This window comes from Syngnathoides biaculeatus, chromosome 20, assembly GCF_019802595.1.
Source record: "Syngnathoides biaculeatus isolate LvHL_M chromosome 20, ASM1980259v1, whole genome shotgun sequence".
Lineage (NCBI taxonomy): Eukaryota > Metazoa > Chordata > Actinopteri > Syngnathiformes > Syngnathidae > Syngnathoides > Syngnathoides biaculeatus.
In genome coordinates, this window is record NC_084659.1 from 13,038,883 (window position 1) to 13,064,421 (window position 25,539).

The 25,539-nt window shown below is 46.2% G+C and overlaps 1 protein-coding gene and 1 pseudogene across 4 annotated transcripts in view; one reads left to right on the forward strand and one right to left on the reverse strand.

The window, feature by feature from the left end:
* ano2b (anoctamin 2b) overlaps nucleotides 1-25,539 on the forward strand; it is a 41,752-nt gene that overhangs the window by 1,187 nt on the left and 15,026 nt on the right. For 2 of the 4 annotated variants that reach the window (XM_061807390.1, XM_061807394.1), the window contains exons 1-16: nucleotides 235-853; nucleotides 3,702-3,883; nucleotides 7,469-7,834; nucleotides 15,915-16,013; nucleotides 16,129-16,280; nucleotides 16,862-16,916; nucleotides 16,986-17,037; nucleotides 17,729-17,784; nucleotides 17,855-17,902; nucleotides 18,099-18,163; nucleotides 19,469-19,603; nucleotides 19,693-19,853; nucleotides 20,688-20,770; nucleotides 20,837-20,923; nucleotides 22,455-22,538; nucleotides 25,410-25,484. In XM_061807390.1, the coding sequence (XP_061663374.1) occupies nucleotides 817-853; nucleotides 3,702-3,883; nucleotides 7,469-7,834; nucleotides 15,915-16,013; nucleotides 16,129-16,280; nucleotides 16,862-16,916; nucleotides 16,986-17,037; nucleotides 17,729-17,784; nucleotides 17,855-17,902; nucleotides 18,099-18,163; nucleotides 19,469-19,603; nucleotides 19,693-19,853; nucleotides 20,688-20,770; nucleotides 20,837-20,923; nucleotides 22,455-22,538; nucleotides 25,410-25,484 (1,737 nt within the window). In that variant the 5' untranslated portion in view covers nucleotides 235-816. Of the gene's footprint in view, nucleotides 1-234; nucleotides 854-3,701; nucleotides 3,884-7,468; nucleotides 7,835-15,914; nucleotides 16,014-16,128; nucleotides 16,281-16,861; nucleotides 16,917-16,985; nucleotides 17,038-17,728; nucleotides 17,785-17,854; nucleotides 17,903-18,098; nucleotides 18,164-19,468; nucleotides 19,604-19,692; nucleotides 19,854-20,687; nucleotides 20,771-20,836; nucleotides 20,924-22,454; nucleotides 22,539-25,409; nucleotides 25,485-25,539 lie in introns of those variants that run through there. The other 2 variants (XM_061807392.1, XM_061807393.1) reach the window with 2 other exon arrangements.
* LOC133494034 (5S ribosomal RNA) lies at nucleotides 12,966-13,084 on the reverse strand (annotated as a pseudogene).

Consider the following 25,539-nt stretch of genomic DNA (forward strand, 5'->3'; position numbering starts at 1 on the left):
GGCTACACGACTTGTTTGCAGCAAACCTCAGTCATAGTTCATTATACATACATAAAATATTTTCGGTTTAATTTTTTGTATTAAAAATTTAAATAACATCAGCAAGTCAGATTCAGTTTAAGTTTCTATTTGGCCTTGTCTAGTGCCGGAAGAATCTATTTTGGGGCTGACTTGGTTAATAGCTATTGACTTGTTTCTGTATTACTATTATTTATTTCTGTGTTTCAGGGCCCCCCATAGCTCACTGGTTAGAGCATTGGTTTGGTAAACCAGGGGTCATGAGTTTGTTTCCCTCTGGAGGGCGGGGGGGTCCACTCCCCAAGAGGGGTTGCGTCAGGAAGGGGGACCGGCGTAGAAATGTGTCAAACAAATATGAGCGTTAATCTGAGATGTCACGCTGTGGCGACCCCGAATGGGACAAGCCGAATGAAAGTTGTTGACTTGTTTATAGCATGTATGTATGTATGAATTTACACAGGAACACAATCTCTTCAGTCGTAATCCTTATTTAAGAAGCCCACTCAGTGGTTTTGGGCATCAACAGAAGGCCATGTAATTAAAACTTATTAGCGGGGCCAATAATTTTTGCTTGTTTCTGCATGGTTGTGATTCCAAGCACCCAATCAGCCTGGCGGTTGTCCCTCATCCCGTTCGTCCCTCAGTCCAACCACCAGGCCGGTCGGAGTCTAATCCCAGCAGAGCTAATCTTCCGCTGAGCAGGGGATTGCGCGACCGAATTGGTGGCGTTCCTCACACCCGCCGGCCGCAACATGCTCGACTGACTGGGTAGTGGAAGTCGGTCGGTGTCGACGGAAGATGGCTTTCCGCCGATCGGCGTCCTCGACGTGGAGAGGTGAGTGTCACACTAACATGTTGGCGACGTCAGGCAGGGCCTCTGTGGGGAAACAATCTGTGTGTGGGGGGGCAGCCCCCACCAGGGAAGTCTTAGCGTAAGGCTACTTTGATATCCAGACACGCGTTAAGACTCGAGTAGACGTTAGCGTGCCCTATCAGTAAGCCTAATCTGTGCAGTGTGTACTGTACCGTCAATGAGCAAAGGAAACCACTCGGGGTCAAAACCAATTTGTTTAACAACATTGGTCACAGAACCAAAAGTGAGTCCTTGGTCACTTTTTTTGATGTGGCTGACTTGGCAGAGCAAAATTGTTGTCATTTGTCAGGCAGGCAACATTTTGATCTCATCGTGTCTTATTTTGCACTCCGTGATCCGAGTAAAAGACCGGACAACTTGTGTGTACTGTGTCAAGTCACTGATGGTGTAGTGCTACACACGCCTGCCTTGTGATGGATTTCCACATCTGTGATGGTGTCGATATCTACCCTGCGACTGACTGGCGACCCAGTTCAGCGTGTAGTCTGCCTTTCGCCCGAAGCTAGCTGGGTTAGGCTCCAGCTTTCCTGCAACCCTTGTGAGGATAAGCGGCTTGGATAATGACATGACATGACAGTTCTTGATGTTCCCCAGTATTTTTTTTCCATTATCACATTTGTTTACCCTTTTTGTACAGTTTATGTTGATTTTGGCAAGTTTTGGAACACAAATTTGGCGAAACCCTTGTTTAGTGCACATGGACTAATAATACAACTATATTTATGTTCTTTAAATAATGGACCAAACCATCCAATAGTCAAATCTGATTACATAAAAGCCATAAGCATTGCATCACGCGCCTCTTTGCATAAATCTGGCTCTTGACACATATCTTGAGTCCTAAACATATGCACGAGGGATTTTCTCTCAGCCTCTCCTGCGGTATTTCAAACTGGCGACCCTCCAGTTGCCAGACCTCCTTCTGGAGTATCACCCCAGGCGACTTGCCAGTGCCAAAACGAGCCAAACACCGACTGCTGCCATGAAATGAAACAAAAAAAGAAAATGTCGACTTGACCTCCTCATTTGCATTCGTTGTACATCGAGTTCAGGAAAGGAAGGCGAAAGTGACTCGAGCTGTCCGTGGTACTGAAATGAAAACACAGTATGAAGCCTGGATTGTTACTATGACTACTGATGTTTGCATCCCTAAATAACCACACTTTGTAACCTTATTATTAAAAGAAAGGCTGTAGCAGGCCTTGACTTCAAGTATGTCAACAACTTTTTCATGCTTTGAAGTGATTTTTGGCAATGCAACAAGTCGATGTCGTCAGAATCGCTAGAGACCGTCAGTCTGCCTTTTGTGGGAGCAAAAATACATTGATGTTGCTTCTTAAATTGTCAAAATTGTGTAGTCCTCAAACGAAATAGAAATGAAATACGGCCTGTCTGTGACACAGGTTCCAAGAGAGAGAGGTTGCACTTTCGTTGGGGTTAAGAAGAAGGAACTTAAATGGTGGCAGTTGCGTATGGACTCCCATGTGATTTCGGAACACGGCCACTCCCTAAGTTATAAGAGGGGTGTGCCCACTTATGCAACCTCATCATCCCAGTTGTTTAGTTTTTTTTGCCCCCCCCCTCCCCAATTTTATTTTTCCTCTTTACCTTGGTCTCTCTCTTTTTTTTCATCACAGAAACCTCTTTTTTTTAACAGGGGTGCATAGACTTTTTGTATCCACTGCACATGTGCTAAACAAAAGTAAAACAATTGCATAAAAACTGGAGATGTGGCTGCACATTTAATACATAAATGCAAGCACAGACTTACAACTTTCCACGTACCTTTGATTAAATCATATAAAGCTCGGATGTTCTATAAGGCTTTTTATGACATTTTACATTGTTTACACGATTTGTTAAGTTGTTACTTTTACTCCCTAAAAAGTATAAACTGTATATATATATATATATATATATATATATATATTGTGCTGATTACAGGTTCATATCAATAGTGGATTTATTTATTTAAATATTTTTTAATTTTGGTCTCATTTTTTAATGTCACAAAACCTGCCATTTGAACAGGGGTGTGTGGAGTTTTCAAATTCACTTTATATTTTTCTGTCTACTGTATGGACAATATGATGCGATGATCACGTTCCGCGTATTGTCAAAATAGAAAAGCTTCATTGCCTGCTGTATATCCCAAATATCCATCCATCCATTTTCCTAGCCACCTATCCTCATAAGGGTCACGGGGAGTGCTTGGAGCCTAACCCAACTGTCAACGTGCAGGAGGCGGGGTACACCCGGAACTGGTTGCCGGCCAATCGCAGGGCACATCGAGACAAACAGCCGCGCCCACAATCACACCTAGGGGCAATTTAGAATGTCCAATTAATGTTGGATGTTTTTGGGATGTGGGAGGAAACCAGAGTACCCGGAGAAAACCCACACATGCACGGAGAGAACATGCAAACTCCACACAGGCGGGGCCGGGATCGAACCTAGGACCTCAGAACTGTACCAGCTTGATCCACCGTGCTGCCTATCCCAAATATGCTACATGAAATTAAACTGAGAATGTATTATGTAACGAGCATCCATACTGTTATTTGGCATTTCCAGGATGAAAAAGGAAAATTCTTGAGACTATCGCATACATTTGAATCGATATGGCTGAGTCATCCAAGATGCTTCGCTCTCAGTTCAGTCTTTTGTCCCAAGTGGGAAGTATTTTCAGAGTAAACGTTGTACATTGTGCACATACTGTAGACGCTGAAAACAGTACCGTAGTATTGCTGGGTGTTGCATTAGAACAATCAAGTAGTCTTCACTTCCTTGAAAATCAATGCATTTGCAGAGTCACGGGGGAACGGACGGGGCTTCAACCCGGTGGCCACGGCGCTCAGCGAGTCCTCGTCCATCCACAGCGACGCCCTGTACCACCTGACCAGGGACGCGGAGCCCCCGTCCTACAGCATCCCAGAAGCAGAATCCGACAGAGGGGATGATTGGAATCAGGAGGCTCAAAGTCTTCTCAAGGTGAGAAAAGGTGGGGTGGGGGTGGAGAAGTGGCAGTAAAACAGGTCAAAATCCAGGTGAGGGTGTAGAAACAAGTCTTATGTTGAGATTTACACATTAGGCGCTCTAATTTCTGCTGCTCGGGCATTCCGGAGTGCTGGAGGTCTAATAAAGAGAATCTGCTGACTTATTTTTACCTCTTTTTGCGACTGCCTCTAAAAATAGTCACGGGTCACTTCATTAGGTATGCCTTTCATTGCGATACTAAATATTCCCTCGATCCCGTTTTGACATCTTTCGGGTTGCGGCTTTCTCTTGGACCGGTTTGTGTTGAGTGTTGATCGAATCGGTCAACATGGGTTGTTTTCCTGAAATGGAAATTCCATTTCGAGGCCCGAAAACACACACTTTACAGATGGCCGCTTTCATTTTTTTTTTTTTTTTTTTATTTCCCTCTCTCTCGACAGCGTGGCGCGCGCACCGTGCCAAACGCGGCGGCGGCGGTGGCGCGCACGCGCGCACGCTCCCTCAGACGCTCATCACACACTCGCAGCGTGAAAGCGAGATGGACGGCTCCCCCTGCGTGCGGATCACGCCGCCGCTGCGCTCTTCCCGTTAGATCCGGCCCGAACCTCGCTTAAGGTCCGCGCGATGAAACCTGTTGCGTCGGCGCCGCGGGCGAAGCGGCCTGACCTGTAGTGTCATCTGGGGAGGTGATGGAGGAGGCGGCGGCGGAGATGAATTCCGCTGCCTTTTTGCCAACTTTTACTCATCATCTCACTCGACTTGTTTGATTGTGTTGCAAGGGTCACAGCATGCAGACTGATGACAAGATCCCAGTAAGTACTCATTTTTTTATCATTTGCAGAACTGCTCCTAGGATTTTAGTATTCCTTATTGAGTGTACTAGTAACTTGCATTTTCATGATAGCAAATGTCATTGGAAACACTGCGCATCACCCATGTAGTACAATAAGAATACACGGTGGTACTTTAAGCTACGAGTGACCCGATTTCCAGGTTTTTGGGAGATTCGAGTCCATATTTCGCTTTGATTTGTGAGCAAAATTTCGAGGCCGTGAACTGAACTCACTTCACCACAAGCTGCAATTTGGCACAGCGGACACATTTTTATGTTTTTAAAACTGGAAGGAAGGGATATTTGAACACCAATGGTAGAGCATGTCATGTAGACAGGGACTGAAACAAAGTTTACTGGCATATATTGTGAATCCTCTGAAAAATGGCTCATACTACTGTAGATTGAGTTACAACAAATATCTTCCTATTGTGAAACAAAAATCTCCACTTTAATGGCTATTTTTATAAAACATAAGAATTGTACTCATGGAAATTTCCAAATTCAGTTGCAATTGAATTATGCAAGTTCTCCCATAGGTGGCCTTTTGGATCAAGGTGGAAAGCGTTGGCCTCACCAGTTCTGAGGTCTGGGGTTGATCCTGGACCCCGCCTGTGTGGAGGTTGCATGTTCTCCCTGTGCCTGTGTGGGTTTCCTCCAGGCACTCCGGTTTCCTCCCGCATCCCCAAAACATGCAACTTTAATTGGACACTCGAAATTGCCCCTAGGTGAGATTGAGATAGTGTGGCTGTTTGCCTCCATCCACCCTGCGATTGGCTGGCGACCAATTCAGGGTGTACCTCGCCTCCTGCCCGTTGACAGCTGGGATTGGCTCCAGCACTCCCCGCGGCCCTTGTGAGGATAAGCGGCTGAGAAAATGGATGGATGGATGTTCTCCCATGAATGTTGTAATGACACCATTATCTTGTTACATGTTATTATTTCATCTGTAATATGATTCTCTACAATAGTACTTTCACAATATTTGATCAAGGCACTGATACTGCTATTTGTAGTAAACTGCAAACTTGGACTCTGCAACTATCAAAGTGTAAATTTAATATGTTTGCGTCAATATTCATTCAAAGAGGAAGGGTAGCGGGAGTTTGAAAGGTGTGGGACGACTTCGGCTTTCGAGATTATCTGTTTTAGTAGTAGACCCTTACGTGCACTCCAGTAGTTCGCCCCCCCCACCCAAAAAAAAAAAACAGTTACCTTGTCGTTCAGAGTTGACTTCGATAGTGAAGATTTCAACTCATAGAAATTGACCTAGTACCCTGATTTTTTTTTTTTCTTCAAAGTTCCTTTCTTAGTAAATCTTTACAGTTTCTTGACTTGGCTTTTTGTCTTTGTCTACACCCCATATGGACACGTAACCCTTTGATGCACCAAACTGCAAACTGCAATATTCGGAATTTCGATTGCTGATTTTCGACACCGTTGAAGGTTTTTCTCCCGTCCTAGTGGCCAGAAAGTACGGGCAGATATTTGCAAGGGTTTTGCAGCACTGCAGCAAATCCAGCAGGGAACCAAACACAGCACGTGACTGCATTTTGGTTGGTGGGGGGGGTCTTGGGGTACTAAATAATCCCTAAAAGGTTCCCCCATTCTTTTGGACATGTAACGGACATTAGCAAAAAAGGTGCATACCTCACTCGTACTTTAGAGCAGCTGCCTTGTGCAGGGAGTCTTTTTATTATTAATATTATTATTATTATTTTATTTTTTTTAATTGCCTTTCCGGTTCTCACCGTGGCCGTCGATGCGTTCCCGTCGGCCGCAGTTGTTTGTTTTTACTCTTCTGGCCACCTGGCGACTAAATCCAGCAAATATCCGCGGGGTGTGTTTTGCGTTCCCTTCTCCTCCTCCTCCTCCTCCTCCTTCTCCGAGCGTTGAAATTCGTGCGATCGCGTAGACTGCGGATGCTTTTTCATTTTAGTGCGCGGGCACAAAGGGAATACAAAAACATTTAGCATTAATTGAACGGCGATGCATAACACCAAAATCTGTGCTGTGGATTCCTTTTATTCGATAAACCGTATTTCAATGATCTTTCGATAAATAGTACTTCATCCCTGTAATATCCCCTTTGTTCATCTTTATTCACGAGCGGACGAGAGATTTATGCAATGTGTCTCAATCGTATAAGAACTTTTTAATTTGTAACTGGCTCATTATGTGCGTTGTTATTGTTGCCATGTGTATCTCTCTTCGCCTTCCATTTCTCCCATGGCAACGAGAGAAACGCAAACATTTTCGTGACGGAATCGGCGTTCGAATCTCCCAGAGAATGCCCCGGCACCCCCCGCCCCTCCTTCCCCCTCTCGCGTCCTCAATTGTTCCGTCTCCTTCCAAAGCGTCCGTCTAAATAAAGAATGAAAAGCGGTAAAGGTGAGACGCGACTGCCCACTCTCCCGCGAAAAAGGTTCTCACTTCAGTGTTTTTGAGAACCTGCCAATAGCCACTTTGTGTTCTTGTGCGCGCCGACGTAGCCCGGGCCGTGCTCAAGTCCATTCAACGCGTTACGTAAGCCCGCCGCCTTTGCTTTCCGTCCCACTTCGAAATGGGCTGTTGAAATTTTTTACCGTTGGTTGATGCAAACAAATCACTCGAGGTTTATTAATAGTGTGAAGTATTTGAATTTGTCCAACTTGACTGGTGGACCAGTCCGGGTGTGCTCCTCCTCCATTGAAACTCACGTTTTGGCGCGCTAAATAGTGACGTTGGTATTCTTTTGACTTCTCCAGGTTGTCAGTCCTTCGTCCAGCCCCCACGACCGCAACGAAGGCCTCCGCTTCTCCGACGCCCGACGGAAAGTCGACTATGTCCTGGTCTTCCACCAGCGAAGGCACGCCTCCGTCCGGACCCCCGCCAGCACGTCGGTTTCCCACGACCGGCTGTCCATCGTTTCCAACGGCAACTTCCCCCCGTCCCGGGGCTCGGACGGCAAAGGGGGAGGGGAGGCCGCCAGCATCGGCGAGGTGTTCGTGGAGCTCGACAGCGCGGGGGGGAACGACGCGGCGGAGCCCGCCGACCACGAGATGCAGCTCATCCGACAGGAGTTCGAGGCCAACCTGCTGGAGGCCGGTCTGGAGATAGAAAGAGACAGAGAGGTCAGTGTCGTGTCAACAAAACCGGCAACGAGATTTTGGAAATACTTCTTCTTCTTCTTCTAAATACAACACAGAAATACAGTATATAAAATTTATTTAGGTATTTCTTTGTGGCATTTACAAGAAAGAAAATGGCGTCACGTACTGTAATTTCCATTATAAGCCGCGACTTTATTCACATGCTTTCATCCCTGCGGTTTAAGCGGTGATGCGGCTAATTTGTGCATTTTTTGCTAACGGCCGCAAGGGGGTACTCGAGTGGAAAAGGTAAGAAAGAGACCGGTGGAATATATGTGCCGAGGAAAAGAGTTTTACCCGTCCGGCCCAGTTAGCGCTGCACTAGCGTGTTACTGACGTGTCTCAGTGATTTTTACCAGTATGTTATTTTAACCGGCCCTGTTAGTGCAGCGTAGCACTATTTTAGTGCGGTGGCACTAGCTTTGGTTTTAGCACGGCGGCGCTAGCTTTATTGTTAGCACGGCGGCACTAGCGTTACACTCTCTGTGTACCGTCTTTCTTTGCAAATATCTTGTGTCTGAATGTGGGTTTCAATGTGGGTACTTGCGGCTTTTACACAGCTGCGGCATATGTATGTACCAAATGGTATTTCCTTTACAAATGTACTCGGTGAGGCTTGTAACCAGGTGCCTGCACTCCGGTTTCCTCCCACATCCCAAAAACATGCAACATTAATTGCCCCTAGGTGTGATTGCGAGTGTGACTGTTTGTCTCCATGTGCCCTGCGATTGCCTGGCGACCAGTCCAGGGTGTACCCCGCCTCCTGCCCGTTGACAGCTGGGATAGGCTCCAGCACTCCCCCTGACCATCGTGAGGATAAGCGGCAAAGAAAATGGATGGATGGATGGAATACTTGAGGATACATGTGTACACGTTTACGAGTTTCAAACTTGTTTAGAATTTAGTACAGTATTTAATTCAGAATGTTATTATTATTTATGTGGCTTCTCTATTGATATGAAATTTTCAAAACTTATTCGCATGAAAATGAATGCTTCGATTTTGGTGGCCATCCATTTTTAAGCGGCAACGGTGAAGGGGAAATTCCTCTCTCGCTGGGAAAATGCTCGGCTGACTGGATGGCAAGAGGGAGAGTGGTTCTGTCATCCCACCCCCTCATCAGAGGGATGAGGGGGTGGGTGCGTATCATAACACTAGTAGTATGATATGCAAGAATAAGCGCTGTGAATGATGACTTCAGCCGAGGAAGGAGAGGCATCTACTATCGGGGAGAAAATCCAGACATTCCAGATGGAGGGAGGAGCCTGCACGGTGGGAAAATACCCCAGCAGCGGAGGCCCATGAGTGGGAGTCAGGACAAGCCTGATTCAGCCTTGGCAACAGGATTCATCCAAAAAAAAAAGCAAATCTGTTCTTTAGATATGATTTAACACCATCCTCAAAAATTGGATTGTACTTTCCATCGATCTGAAATGAAATTTGACCCTACTTAGAAAAAGCTGTCCCTCGCATTCGCCGCCCCCAACGCCAGCCGCCGTGACCTTTTTGCACGTCATTTGTCCGATTTAATCCGGGAAAGGGCGTTGCGACATTCGCGCATCTTTCCGCCGTGGAGGGCTCGTGTGCGCGGCGGCGGCGTGCGTAGTAGGCGCTTGGCAGAACGCCCACTCGCTGTTGTTGTTGTAGCAGGCCCGTGGGCTCCGCTCCTACAAATGTGCTTGTTGTGAAGTTCTGTCACACTTTGCCCGCTAACGCCAAAACGCAACCATTTTGGCACCTACCACGAGTGATATTTGGAAGAAAGTCGCATTGCTGGAGCCGGGCAGGAATATTTCCAGGAGGAATCGATGGAATTTGAATGCGAGTCTCCATTATCCATCCATCCATCCATTACCTACCACTTTTCCGGGTCAGGTCGCAGGGGAAGTAGCTTCAGCAGGGATACCCAGATTCCTTTTCCCCATCCACTTCCTCCAGCTCTTCCGGAGGGATCCGAGGCGCTCCCAAGCCAGCCGAGAGACGTAGTCTCTCCGGCGTGTCCTGGGTCGTCCTTGGGGTGTCCTTCCGGTGCGATGTGCCTGGAACACCTCACGAGGGTGGCGTCCAGGAGGCATCCGAACCAGATGCCCCAGCCACCTTATCTGGCTCCTCTCAATGCGGAGGAGCAGGGGCTCGACACTTGAGCCCCTCCCGAATGACCGAGCTTCTCACCTTATCTCTAAGGGGGAGCCCGGACACCCTTCGGAGGAAACTCCTTTCGGCCGCTTGTATTCGGGATCTTGTTCTTTCGGCCACGACCCACAGCTCATGCCCATAAGTGAGGGCGAGAACGTCGATCGACTGATAATTTGAGAGCTCCGCCTTTTGACTTAGCTCCCTCTTCGCCACAACGAACCGACACAAAGTCTGCATCACTGCAGACCCTGCACTAATCCATCTGTCGATCTCGCGCTCCATTCTTCCCTTGCTCCTGAACAAGACCCCAAGATACTTGAACTCCCCCACTTGGGGAAGGATCTCATCCCCGACCTGGAATGCGAGTCTCCATTATGTTTTTTGAATATTTTTTTTTATATGCACGTCCATATATACTACCTCACAAATGTGATTACATTTTGGAAATATATTTGCTTCGAAGAAGTCTCTTCATATTCGCTCAACCGCTGGCAACAAAAGTGATTTATTTCGAGCAGAGAGAAAATTAACACCGACATCCGAGCTTTACGCTAATTATTTAACACTGCAGGCAAGTGTCATTTCTTAAGTGGTGTCGCAGGAAAAGATTTAAAAACTATATATATTTAAAAAAATTGGGGGATGTTTGTCTGCAGGACTTCAATCCAGTCTGCGATTATCTCCCCGATAACGGCTCATTTTATCTCACGGATTGACGTGTTGAGATACTCGACAGATGAGAGCAGCGAAAATATGGAGATTTCCATTCCTTCGTTTGACGATATAGTACAGTGTGACTCACAAACAAAATTGCACTCCTTCATTTGAATATCGTGGTGGTAGCGGTGGTGGGGAGGGTGAGATTCTTACAGAATGACTGACAAAAAACATAATTACACCCCCTCAGGTCCAGATGAAGTTTCAGTAGGTGCTGCTACGTCGAATGAGCGATCGTCGAAATAGCACGAGTTCTTAATGCGCTGTCCTGTCCTCGTGAGCTCTAAAGGGCCGCGAACCTTTTGAAAGGGTTCAGATCGACCACAAATCTTCTTTTCCTTTCGGCTTGTCCCGATTAGGGGTCGCCACAGCATGTCATCTTTTTCTATCTAAGCCTATCTCCTGCATCTTCCTTCATGTCCTCCCTCACCACATCCATCAACCTTTTCTTTGGTCTTCCTCTCGCTCTTTTGCCTGCCAGCTCCATCCTCAGCACCCTTCCACCAATATACTCACTCTGTCGCCTCTGAACATGTCCAAACCATCCAAGTCTGCTCTCTCGAATCTTGTCTCCAAAACATCCAACTTTGGCTGTCCCTCTAATGAGCTCGTTTCTAATCCTATCCAACCTGCTCACTCCGAGCGAGAAGCTCAACATCTTCATTTCTGCCACCTCCACTTCTGCTTCCTGTTGTTTCTTCAGTGCCACGGTCTCTAATCCGTCCATCATGGCCGGCCTCACCACTGTTTTATAAACTTTGTCGTTCATCGTAGTGGAGATTCTTCTGTCACATAGAACACCAGACACCTTCCGCCAACTCTTCCACCCCGCTTGGACTCATTTCTTCACTTCCTTACCACACTCACCACTGCTCTAGATTATTAACCCCAACTATTTGAAGTCGTCCACCCTCGCCATTTCTTTTCCCTGGAGCTTCACTCTTCATCCTCTGCCTCTCTCATTCACGCCCATATATTCTCTTTTACTTCGGCGAATCTTCATTCCTCTCCTTTCCAGTGCGTGCCTCCATCTTTCTAATTGTTCCTCCGCCTGCTTCCTGCTTTTACTGCATATCATGATATTATCTGCGAACATCATACATGTCCTGTACTATTCTAACATATTTCTCCGCCACACCTGACTTGCGCGTGCAGTACCACAGTTCCTCTCTTGGTACTTGGCTTTCTCTAGGTCTACAAAGACACAATGTACGAGCTTGTAGCATCCCCAAGGCAGATAATGGATCTTTGGTCCTCTTTCTAGGCATGAAACCATAGATCAACCACAAATGAAACTTAGAAACTTAATATTTAGTTACAAGGTAGTGTGTCCTGTACCGAAGACTTCTGTCAGTGTGATTTTCAATTTTTTTTGTTTTTTATAGCAGCAGTCAATTTGTTGCGCTCGTTCTAAGTTATCCGCTTTCCGTGACGCGTTCGGTTCCTCACACCCACTTTCTATCAGTCATTTTCACCGTCGACGTTTCCTTGACTCCCGCCTCTCGCTTAGCGACATGCTGTCACCCAAACGATTAGTCTCACCTATGTATGCGCATCCCCCCTCCCCACCAAGCCCACCCCTTCTCGACGACACCCGTCCGCCCCCCCTGCCAGCTGCGTCCTAGTTACCCCCCTACTGAGATAAAGAGCTAATTGGAAATCCCTCTACTAATTAACCTTCTCTCGACTCAAATATATTTATATCCACCACTTTTTGACACAGCCATGTGGGAGGGAGAGAAAGAGGGCAGGAGAAGGTGAATGTGATGATCGTGGGATCATCAAATTAGTTATTATTAGTTTATACTTCTGTTTGTATCGAGAGGATTTGCACTGCCGCACATTTGAACGTATGTTGTTCCGTACTGCACGAGTACAAATGCCCAAACACTTATGTGACACTTATTGTTTGTACTTTTAGTCTCAACGACAACAAATCCAGTGAAAAATAGAATACTGTATTTTCCGCACTATTAGGCGCACCGCATTATAAGGCACACCTTAATTGAATGGCCTATTTTAAATATTTTTTTTTCATATATAAGGCACACCACATTATAAGGCACATAGAATAGACGCCACAGTTATGTTACGTTATGCATCCATTAGATGGCGCTGTACCTTCTTCTTTTCTTTTCGGCTTGTCCCGTTTAGGGGTTGCCACAGCGTGTTATCTTAGATGAACGCATATTTGTTGAGCACACTTTTACGCCGGATGCCCCTTCCTGACGCCACCCCTCTGCATTTAGCCGGGGAGAGAAGCTTACAGCACTTGGTATTCCCACGCGGCCTCCCATCCAAGTACTAACCAGGGCCAAACCCGCTTAGCTTCCGATATCTGACGAGGTCGGGCGTTCTCAGGGTAGCATGGCCGTAAGCTCGATGGAGCTGCACCAAAGGCTCAATATATCCATATATAAGGCGCACCGGATTATAAGGCGCACCATTGGCTTTTGAGAAAATGAAAGGCTTTTAGGTGCGCCTTATAGTGCGGAAAATACGGTATTTCATTATTGTGACTAAGTCGTCCGTCCATCCCTTTTCTTTTGCCGCTTATCCTCACGAGGCTTGCGGGGAGTGCCGGAGCCTATCCCAGCTGTCAATGGGCAGGAGGCAGGGTACACCCCGAACTGGTTGCAAGCCAATCGCAGGGCACATGGAGACAAACAGCCGCACTCACAATCGCACCTTGGGGCAATTTAGAGTGTCCAATAAATGTTGCGTGTTTTTGGGATGTGGGAGGAAACCGGAGTGCCCGGAGAAAACCCACGCAGGCACGGGGAGAACATGCAAACTCCACACAGGCGAGTCCGGGATTGAACCCGGGACCTCAGAACTGTGAGGTCAACGCTTTACCAGCTTGATCCACTGTGCCGGCATGACTTAGTATTGATGTAAATTAATTGAGATGTTTGAAGAATCAAGTTTGGACACAAATATTGTACTGTGTCTTGTTTTGTGGAGCTGGCATTTTTTTTTTCAATTGAGACAAAACGCCCATTTCCTTCAAATATTTCTCACAAATCTTGTCGAAATCCAAGTCAGTGAGCATTTCTCCTTTGCCGAGATAATCCAGCCGCCTCGAGTGCGGCAAAACCGCACCGTCAGCATGATTATTGCGCAGGTGTGCCTTTGGCTGCCCACAATAAAAGCTGCTGAAATGTTTCGAGTGGGTCAAATGAACGCTCACAGCAAGGCTGCAATGCATTTTGGGCTCATCCCGAGATTGAGCGTCTTTCGAGTAGCGTATAATGAACGTTGGTGAAGTAGCAGTTGGCTTTGAAATATAGCAGCAGCGAGGAACCCGCTGATGTGACGGGAGAGGAGATAATGAAACACAAGGACGGTGAGAGTGGCACTTCAATGAGGCGGCCTGTCAATCAAGCCGGTGAAAGCGTCGTCTGCCAGGTGCGGGAGGTACGGTCATATAGACGAGGGGTGAGCTGACGGGCGGGGGGTGTACTATCCCAGGAGCGTCGGAGTCCAAAAAGGGAATCGGGTTTCCGCCGTCGCCCCCTTTCCTCTCCATCCCCTTACAGGGTCCGACAAGTGTAACGTTACCTGCCGCGTGCTCGCTATCCATCCCTCGTTGCGCTCTCGCTGCAAACAATGTCGCCTACTTTGATATTCACAAATCGCTCACGCAGGCCGTCCTAATGCACGAAAGGTCTGCAAAAATGCTCCATAATCGCAGCGCGAGACGATGATTCATCGTCGGCGGAGCGGGACGTTATTTAGCGTACAGTATTTTCCTAGGAGGCGATGAGGATGTGCTGTCGAACAAAGCGGCGCAGCGGCGTGCCAGGAACAGGCTGCACCGTGCGAGTGGCGGAAAAGTGTTGAAAGCAGTCGCGGGCGTCGCTTCAGCACCACGCAAATTCGAGCTCGTTCGGGCCAAACTGAGAGTGTTACAATGGACATTTGAAATGGCTGAGATAAGTCACAGAAGCTTTTGAAGTGTGACACGCGGTGGTGAGCATTGCTCCCCCCCAAAAAAAAAACAAAAAAAAACTTGTAACATGGCCAAGACCAAAGAGCTGTCCAAAGACACCCGAGACAAAATTGTAAAACTCCACACGGCTGGAAAGGGCTACCAAGCAGCTTGGTGAAATAAAGGTCCACTGTTGGAGGAATCATTGGAAAATGGAAGAAACTAAACGTGACGGTCACTCTCAATCGGAGTGGAGCCCCATGCAAGATATCACATCGTGGGGTCTCAATGATGGTTAGAAAGGTGAGGAATCAGCCCGGAACTACACGACAGGACTTGGTCAATGACCTGAAAAGAGCTGGGACCATGCATGACATGGAAGGTCCCCCTGCTTAAACCAGCACATGTCAAGGGCCGTCTTAAGTTTGCCAATGACCATTTGGATGATACAGAGGAGTCATGGGAGAAAGTTTTGTGGTCAGATGAGACCAAAATGGAACTTTTTGGTCATAATTCCACTAATCGTGTTTGGAGGAAGATGAATAATGACTTCCATCCCAAGAACACCATCCCTACTGTGAAGCATGGGGAGGTAGCATCATGCTTTGGGGGTGTTTTTCTGCACATGGGACAGGACGACTGCACTGTATTAAGGAGAGGATGACCGCGGCCATGTATTGTGAGATTTTGGGGAACAACCTCCTTCCCTCAGTCAGAGCATTCAAGATGGGTCGTGGCTGGGTCTTTCGACATGACAATGACCCGAAGCAAAGCAAAGCAGGAAAACCAAGGAGTGGTTCCGTAAGAAGCATATCAAGGTTCTGGCGCGACCTAGCCAGTCTCCAGACCTAACCCAATAAAAAAATCTTTGATGGGAGTGGAAACTCCTTCTCAGCGACAGTCCAGAAACCTGTCTGATCTAGAGAAGATCTGTGTGGAGGAGTGGGCCAAAATCCCTCCTGCAATGTGTGCAAACCTGGTGAACAACGACAGGTAACGTTTGACCCCTGTAATTGCAAACAAAGGCTACTGTAGCAAATATTAACAACCGTTAAAAAAATCATACATTGTGATTTCTGGATTGTTGTTTTTAGATGATCTCTCTCACAGTGGACACGCACCTACGATGAAAATTTCAGACCCTTCCATAATTTCTTAAGTGGGAGAACTTGCAATATAGTGGGGTGTTCAAATACTCGTTTTCTTCACTGTGTTAACGTAGAAATGTGTAAGTGTAATATTCTATAATAAGAAAAAAATTTTGTGTTCTGTTTTTAGGTGAAGGCCCACGGTCTGAGCTTCACCCGCCTCCATGCACCCTGGCCGGTGCTGTGCCGGGAGGCGGAGTTTCTCAAAATCAAAGTCCCAACCAAGACCGTGAGACCTCTTTTCATCAAAATAAATTGCCAGTCACTGTTAACTGAGTTCTCTGTACCCTGTACTTCCTCATATGTAATTGTTTTCTGTCATCCGTGGTCTGATGTTCCCACAGCGCTATGAAATCAAAGAGGAAAGCGCGTTCAGTAGCAGCATGAGCGGCGTGTGGAGGAAGCTGAAGCAGCCCTTCCAGCCCAAAGTGTGCCCTCAGGACCACGGACCCACCAAGTTCCTCACACACTGCTTCTCTCGGGAAAAGCTCCACCTGTGAGACTGGAAACGCACGCTCGCAAATATACTTGCCGTAATTCCCAGCCTAGAGAGCGCACCTGGTTATAAACCTCACCCAGTACATTTGTAAAGGAAATACCATTTGGTATATACTTACGCTGCAGCTGTGTAAAAGCCGCAAGTGCCTACATTGAGATATTCACAAAGAAAGACGGTACACAGAGCGTTTGACGCTAGCGCTAGCGCCACGCTAACGTTAACGGCAGTGCTGCGCTAACATGGCCGGTTAAAAAAAACGTACTGGTAAAAATCCCTGAGACACGGCAGTAACACACTAGCGCAACGCTAACAAGGCCAGACCGGTAAGAGTCACTTCCTCGGCACATATATTCCACCGTTCTCACTCTTACCTTTTCTGCTTGCGGCCGTGAGGAAAAAAAATGCACAAATTAGCCGCATCACCGCCTAAACCGCAGTGTTGAAAGCGTGTGAAAAAAGTCGTGGCTTACAGGCCGGAAAGTGTGGTAATTGGAAGATTATTAAAATGACATAGACATGGACAAAGATTAAAAAATGTTTTCACTGGCTCATACGATTATCTGCGTCATGTCTCTCAGGTACAACATCACTTCGAAGGACACGTTTTTTGACAACGCCACGAGAGGCCGCATCGTAAGTGTTCCGCCGCAACACGTTTGCGCTGAGACTTTCCAGCGTGACGGTTGTCCGTGTTGTGTCCAGGTCTACGAGATCTTGAGGAGGACCGTTTGTGCACGGACCTGCCAGACCATCGGTGAGAACGCGACGCCATCCCTGCGCTGCACTAATGAGGCCCGGATTGCGTAGTAGTAACTGGCGTGTGCGGTTGGCTCGCCCGTCCGCAGCAGAAGGTGTCAGCCGGAGGGAAGGGCCCGAGATCTGGGAGGGGGGGCGAGAGTGGGGGGGCATTGGCAGAGAATAGAATTGCATCTCTTTAACCTAAATTTCCTCTTTTCCACTTTGTTCCCGCTCAAGACATTTTGTCACATAAATACACAGAGTTCCTCCGCCCCCCCCCACCCCCCCCTCTTCTCCGTTCGCCTCCCTCGCTACCTTGTTGCTCGGCTTCTACAAGTGGGTCATACGTCCACAGGGCGAGCTGAGCTCGAAGCCCCGCGAGTGCGTACGAGCCTGTGAGGTTCATTAATAGCCCGGCGGTCCTTTTTCGAGCCACTCCGTTGACTTTGATGAAAGAGCCTCACCCGCCCGTCCGTCCGTCCTCCGATTTGCCGCCGTCCGGAGCGGGCATCCGCGGGTCGGGTCATTTCCCCCCCCCCCTCTGGGACGAGACTAAATGCGGCGCTCCCAGTTTGCCTGACACTAAAAAGCCCGGCAAAAGTGGCGCAGGGTGGCCGCGGGCGTTCAGACGGCGGATGCCAAGCGTGAAAAGTGTCCTCGCGGAAAATGAATTCAAAGGGACGTGGATTTGTCCTCCTGTCCCACAGGCGTCACCACGTTGATCGCAAAAGGTGTCTACGACGCCGCCTTCCCGCTTCACGACGTAAGTTTTTCAAGGCCTTGTCCCTCACGACGGCAAAAAGCAGTTTGCGATGATTTTTGTTCTCCCTCAGGGGGATTACAATGCCACCGGTCACCCCGAGGAGAGGAATGACCGACAGGTAGCAACTTTCTTCCACATATCCTACCATTTACTCCTACTCTCTTTTCTTGTTTCAAAGCCTCTCTCTCTTCAAGCATATCTTTTGGTGTTTGCCCAATTTTTTGGAAGAGACTGTTTTTTATTTCATGATCATTTTTGTTTTCATAATGATAATTTCTGCCTGTGAGAATTTACGCTGACTGCTGTCTTTTTAGGTGCTACACGAAGAGTGGGCCAGATACTCGGCCTTCTACAAGTACCAGCCTGTCGATTTGGTCAGGTAATCTGATCTAACCAATCTCCATCCATCCATTTTATTTGCCGCTTATCCTCACCAGGGTCGCGGGGAGTGCTGGAGCCTATCCCAGGTGTCAACGGGCAGGAGGCGGGGTACACCCTGAACTGGCTGCCAGCCAATCACAGGGCACATAGAGACAGTCGCACTCACAATCACACCTACGGGCAATTCAGAGTGTCCAATTAATGTTGCATGTTTTGGGGATGTGGGAGGAAACTGGAGTGCCCAGAGGAAACCCACACAGGCATGGGGAGAACATAAAAACTCCACATAGGTGGCTCCGGGATTGAATACGGAACCTCAGAACTGTGAGGCTAATGCTTTACCAGCTGGCCAACCGTGCCGGCATGTCCAATCTCAAGAAAGTTCATTTTATTTTTTTATTTGAATCAATTGCATAAAAAAAAGACATTACAAGTGGATTTATACATTGTGTTAAATTGCTTACACTCCTCATGTTTATGATAGCTATTCAAAAAATGGTTACATAGTATAAATGTAATATTATTGTAGTTAACAGACATATGGAGATTGTATTGTATGTTTACTAGAAGACTTTTTATACACACTGCTTCTTGTTTTATCAGCACAAGCAATTCATATTTACCATAATTTCCGGCCTACAAGCTGCGACTTTTTTCAGACGCTTTCAACCCTCCGGTTTATGAAGTGATGCAGCGAATTTGTGTTTTTTTTTTCTAACGGCCACAAGGGGGGGGGGGGCACTCGAGCGGATAAAGTAAGAATGAGACCGGTGGAATGTATGTGCCGAGGAAGTGACTTTTTACCGGCCCTGTTAGTGCTACGCTAGCGTGTTGCTGCTGTGTTACTGGCGTGTCTCAGTAATATTTACCGGTAAGTTTTATTTTAACAGGCCCTGTTAGCGTTAGCATTAGCCCGGCGTCAGTGTTAGCGCGGCGCTAGCATTAAACTCTTTCTGTGTGTCGTCTTTCTTTGTAGATATTTTACATTTGAATGTGAGCTTCAATGTAGGCAGTTGTTGTTTTCACACAGCTGCTGCGTATGGATGTACCAAATGGTATTTCCTTTACAAATGTACTCGGTGAGGCTTATAACCAGGTGTACTCTGTAGGCCAGGAATTACAGTATTTATTTTTTCCCATTATACACAAAACCCCAAACTTTTGAATGCTCGCGTAATTGTTTACATTTTGAATGCTTTGTTTTGGCTGAGCGTTATTGTTATTAACATTTTAATATAAAGCAAGTGCAGGACTCGTGCCTTGCCCTCTATGGTATCTTTAATTTTCCTTCCTGTCCAAACAGGAAGTACTTCGGAGAGAAGATCGGCCTGTATTTTGCGTGGCTCGGCGTTTACACTCAGCTACTAGTTCCCGCCTCCATCGTGGGAATAATCGTGTTTGGCTACGGGGTCGCGACAGTGGACACAAACATACCCAGGTAAAAAAATGAATGAATATATTTTCCTTGGTAATGATGCCGATTCTAGTATTTGCTCTCTTGTCCCCTCCATCCCACCCCCCCAAAAGCCTGGAGATGTGTGACGAGCGTCTCAATTTCACCATGTGTCCTCTATGTGACGGAGCCTGCGACTTCTGGCAGCTGAGCACGGCCTGCGGCACGGCCAGAGCCTCGCACCTGTTCGACAACCCCGCCACCGTCTTCTTCGCCATCTTCATGTCCCTTTGGGGTGAGCGCGTGCTCGTGTTCAACATCTGGACTCGGCTATCCTGTCACCTTCAACGCAAAGACAAAGTTCTTTCTGGGAGAAAAATACTGAAACCTGACATACCGGAATTTCCGGCCTATAAGCCGCCACTTTTTTCACACGCTTTCAACCTTGCGGTTTATGCGGTGATGCGGCTAATTTGTGCATTTTTCTCACGGCCGCAAGGGGGTTCTCTAGCGGAAAAGTTAAGAGTGAGACCGGTGGAATATATGTGCCGAGGAAGTGACTTTTACCCGTCCGGCCCAGTTAGCGCTGCACTAGCGTGTTACTGATGTGTCTCAGTGATTTTTACCGGTATGTTTTTTTACCAATCGGCCCTGTTAGCACGGCGGCGTTAGCGTTAGCATTAGCACAGCGGCACTAGCGTTAGCGTTCAGCTCTCTGTGGACTGTTTTTCTTTGTAAATATCTTGTGTGGGCACTTGCGGCTTTTACACACCTGCGGCGTATGTACTGTATGTACCAAATGGTATTTCCTTTACAAATGTACTGGGTGAGGCTTATAACCAGATGCGCTCTGTCGGCCGGGAATTGCGGTACTTTCATTTTTTCCAATCCTTCCCATTTTTTAATGTCCTGTACACTTGCAAAATGGGATAGATAATTGTAAACAATAATCGGTTTGATCGGGACCAAATAGCTTCCTTAGAAGTAGCCTATAATTATTATTATTATATTCATAGATCATAGAGTAACAAGCAATGCAAAATTTGAATTCATGAAAGCAGTTGAGACATGCAAATTATTTCATAAATATGTATAATTCTATCACCTATTTGTGTCTCTGTGGGTGTAGCGGTGTTGTTCCTGGAGCACTGGAAGCGTCGCCAAATCAGTTTAAGCTTCAGTTGGGATTTGACCGGCATCGAGGACGACGAGGTAGACGGCGACGCACATTCGAATGCGCCTCCCGAGATGACACCGTAAACGTTGCTTTCCCTGTAGGAACACCCGAGACCAAAATACGAAACCATCCTTCTCCAGAAGAGACAGCGGAAGCAGAAAAACAAGAAGAAGAAGAAAAAGGATCCGGTAGGAAAGTGTGATTGATGAGCCAACCTTGAAGACAATCAAGTCTTTGTTTTCCTCGAGCGTTGTGATTTCTTAAGCCCCCACTGTCATGCCTATAAAAATTCTAAAATAGATGTTGTAATGAAAAATACATATAACATTATTCACTTCAATGTCTATATGAAAAAATAAATATGAGCGGAGAACGCGTCATCCATGCGCAAAATTGGGGAAGTCTCATTCGACATCCAAGTGGTGCCATATTGCCTACAACGTCATCAGCAGATGTTACACTGGGACATCCGCCCTTGAAAACACATCTTTTCGAAGAAGAGAACATCGCACAATTGAGAGAAGTGACCAGGGCAATAGTACCCTTTCGTTTCGAATCGTATTTAGATGATATGCGGATCACTCCCAGACAGTATGTATGAGCCACCCTGGCTGAAGCCGTCCGTGGTGGATAAGGTGCCGCCGCGGATGGGCAAATCAACACATTTAGCACTCCTGACTTACGTACGTGGATCTTTTGTTACCTTCTGAGAGGATTATGTCCCCCCAACTATTGTTTTTTTTTTTTTTTTTTTTTTTTTAGTAACTGTATACACACCTACCTGTCATTTGGAACCCATGAAGCTCTCGTCCTTTCCACCTGTGCAATCCATTTTTCACAACGAACCAGGTCTCTTGGAAACTTATGAAGGGTAAAGCCATCCTCCCGAGCGTACAAACAATATCCAGCAATACAAGGAGCCGGCATTTTAGCTAACACGAAGGAACAAAGATCTACCTTCCCGCAGGTAAAACTAATGGAAACAAACGAGTCCGCTTGAGTGCGCTACTGGCCTTAACGTTACTTCCTCCTTCTTCTCGAAAACAAATCCCTCAAGAGGATTTTCATGGCGGGAGTTACAAAAATCCATGTATGTCAAAATCACGTTTTGTGGTGAAAAACAGATGGATCCATTCCGGCTGCCTTTTTTTCATGAATAACATACGAAAAATCACGCATTTCATGACAGTGGGGCTTTAAAAATCAAATTTGACGGAGCCAGAAACCGCTGATTTTTTTTTTTTTTCTTCCCCCTGTTGTACTAATTTCAGGTCCCACTGACAGTTTTAACAAATATGACAAGACGTGACGGATGATTGCGATCCCCTCTTTAAATATTGCTACCCGCCTTTTATACTGGATCTCATTCTACTGTACAGATGTCACGTGGTTGCCACATTGCGTATCTGTACGCAAAGAACAACGAGGCTGAATTAACCTGGAGTTCCCTTATTTCCTCCAATCTTTCTGCTCATCTTACTAATATGATGGAATGATCTAGATTTTCTCTGAATTGGGTCAATCGCTCCCTTGCTGGCCCACATACGGCACACTGTATGTATGTCCCCCTGTCGCAGCAGCAGTGCAGACACGTGAAATTAATGTCTATGCTAATGGCCCGCCCGACACGCCAGCCCCAAAACTGGAATGGTCGCGGCCAAATAGATTCCGAGGCCGCCTGTTTATGCTTGTGTGCGTAAGCTGTCGTCTGTCCTGCAGCCGGTGAAGCGGGAGGATGGGACAGTGACAGAGAAGAACAGACGGATGAGAAAACTACTTTTGGCCATGGCTGCAGGAACACCGGTAAAACTCCCCAATCCCTCCATCCCCTTCTACCTTTCCCTTTCATTTCCTGCACACCGAGGCCTATCTGTTCTTCTCTTCCTGTTCCATCTTCTGGCTGCTGCTCTCTCAGGTATTTACGTGAGCAATTTGCATGTTCTGCCTATCCTCTCTTGTGGTGTAACACTCTCACATTAAGTTTATAGTCGCTGTATAAATGATCACGAATCGATTTTTTTTTTTCAGCAGTAATAGAGGAGCCGAAAATCAAAATGTTGCCTGGGCGCAGGGTTGGTTGTGTGCATGACAGCGTGAATGGTTGTCTTTTTGTCTCCTGTTGACTTGCATGACTTCCCCAATGGTGAACTCAACGGTGTCTTCGAGGTCCGCGCACTAATAAAAGCAAATAGAGCGTCCGCTTTATATAACGTGACCCAGTTGTGTCACTTTTCATCCGAGACGTTTTCGGATGTCATTCCAGCTGGCCGCTGGGATCTGGGGAATCACTCGAGCCCTTTACATTCCCTTTGTTGACAGTCAGATGCGATGCCGGAAGTCGCTGTCGTCTTGGTTTAACGTGGAAGTCCTCCGGCGACGTTCCGCTCAAACCGACGCCTAACGAAGGTTTTGTCCGCGAGAGCCGGTTAAGATGACATAAATCAGCAATTACGATGAAGAGAGGCAGCGGCCGTGTGTGTAAAATAAAAACCCATCAAATTCCCCAATCCAAACAAGTCCGTATTAAGCTCAAGGCCAATATGTCCAAAAAGTGTCAAATAACCACTGGCGAGGAAAACACTAAGCAAAGCAGAGCAAAGCAAATTTATTTGAATCCCGGATTTCATACACAAGGTAACTCGGTGTGCTTTACATGATTAAAGCCATTTGAAAATAAAGAGATAAAACATTTAAAATGGGATAAAAACAATAAAAATGATAAACACTATTTAAAAAAAAGACAATTAAAACCGCATACGGTGCAAGTAACATGATCAAAAAGTGGATATATTCTAAAAAGCATGAGAAAAAAGAAGTTTTCAACCTGGATTTAAAAACATTCACACTTGGGGCTGCCAACTTCTTCCATTTGTGTGCAGCATATTAGCTAAATGCTTCTTCACCATGTTTGCTTTGGACTCTGCGCTCCACTATTTGACCTGAGAAAGTCCATCTCAAAGCTCTACTGGGGTTGTATTCCATAAGCATTTCTTTCATGTGTTCAGGACCTAAATCATTTAGTGATTTGTAGACCAGTAGCAGAACTTTCAAATCTATTCTAAAGATGACTGGAAGCCAGTGCAATGACTTTAGGATTGGTGTTATATGCTCTGACCGCTTTGTTTTGGTCAGAACGCGAGCTGCAGCATTCTGAACGAGCTGCAGCTGTTTAATACTCTTTTTGGGGCGTCCAGTCAGAAGACCATTACAGTAGTCAAGTCTACCTGAGATAAAAGCATGGATGAGCTTTTCCTGGTCTGCTTGACACATACAAGACTTGACTCTCGATATGTTTTTCGGTTGGTAGAAAGCAGTTTTTGCGATTGTTTTGATATGATTGTTTAAAGTCAGGTCGGAATGAATCTGGATAGTAGTACCCAGTGCCAGAAGTGGCAAAAATACTCATACCCTTGACTTAAGAAGTGCAGATTCTTGTGTAAAGAATACTCTGGTAAAAATACAAATTACAGACTCTGAAATTGAGTTACAGTGGATAGAAAAAGTCTACACACCCTTGTTCAGATAAATCAGAAAATCAAAAAGCTTTCAAAACTTTTTTTCCATCTACAACCAACTCAACTCATAACAAATATTGTCGAGACGATAAGTAAAGATGAATAACTGGGATAACAACTGGGAAAAAAGTCACATATTATGGCAATAAATAATGCTGCTTCCATGTGATTGTTAGCCACGTTTCCTCCAGCAAGAAATTTTGCATTTTTTAAAAACCTTTCTTGCACTGAATCTCCAGGAGACTTTAGATAAAAGTAGAGCTTATGGTGCAGGCAAATTATTTGACCAAAGAATGGAAAAAATTCTGCTGTATGCCGCAGTTGGGATTCTGATGTCTACAATTTGGCAGTCATCTAAGTCATAAACATAACGTTATGTAACTATCACACAGTAATCAACCTCTGTTCCCCCCCCCCCCCAAAAAAAAAACAAACATAAAAAACAAATCATGACTGGATATTGTATAACACATACACACACACACAAAGAAAGAAAATAAGACAAAGAGAAAGATTCAAGTTTTTTAAAAAGACAGAGTCGAGGGATGGTGTGAAACAGAGGGAGGGCGGCTGAGTGGGAGTGATGCATGCTGGGCAGGAAGCCAGAGGTAAGATTAGTGACCATCACTATGGCGACACACGCACACACACACTTGATTCATTACTTGGGGTTATTAAATGTGCAGTTGGATGCCAAATAGGTGTGTTTGACCTTTGACTTCCATCAGTTTGTGTTATATTAGAATCAATTCAGAATAGAATAAATTGACCTTTTTATATCTCTTTTATCCTTTATCTGCTGTTTCATGTAAGTAGCAGACGGGAGATGTTTGTGATTCAAACTGCATTGATCCAGTTTGTCCACTAGAGAGAGCAGATGTGCTTCCAGTGACGAAAAGGAGAAGCCTTGAAACGCTTGTCCCGTCCTCGGTACTGTACCTTAGCGAATACTGTACGTGAAATTCCGCTGCGCTTATGTCTGAGCTTGTCCAAATTGAGAATGTGGTTTTAAGCGCATAGTGATGATCCTTAACATGAAAAGAGTCACATAGCAACAAGACGGGAAGGCAGTAATTATCCATTTGTTGGTATGTGACACAAGTACATCTTTTATTTTTTGGGCCTTTCCCGAAGTAATACTAGTTATCATTCTCATCAGGTTGCTATTGAGAAGTTAACTTGGAAAGACCGCCTTCCCGGATACTGCATCAATGTTTCCTCCATTCTTTTTATGGTGAGTACAACGCGGCCGGTAATTTGGATTAGTTAGTATGTGAACTCCATACGTA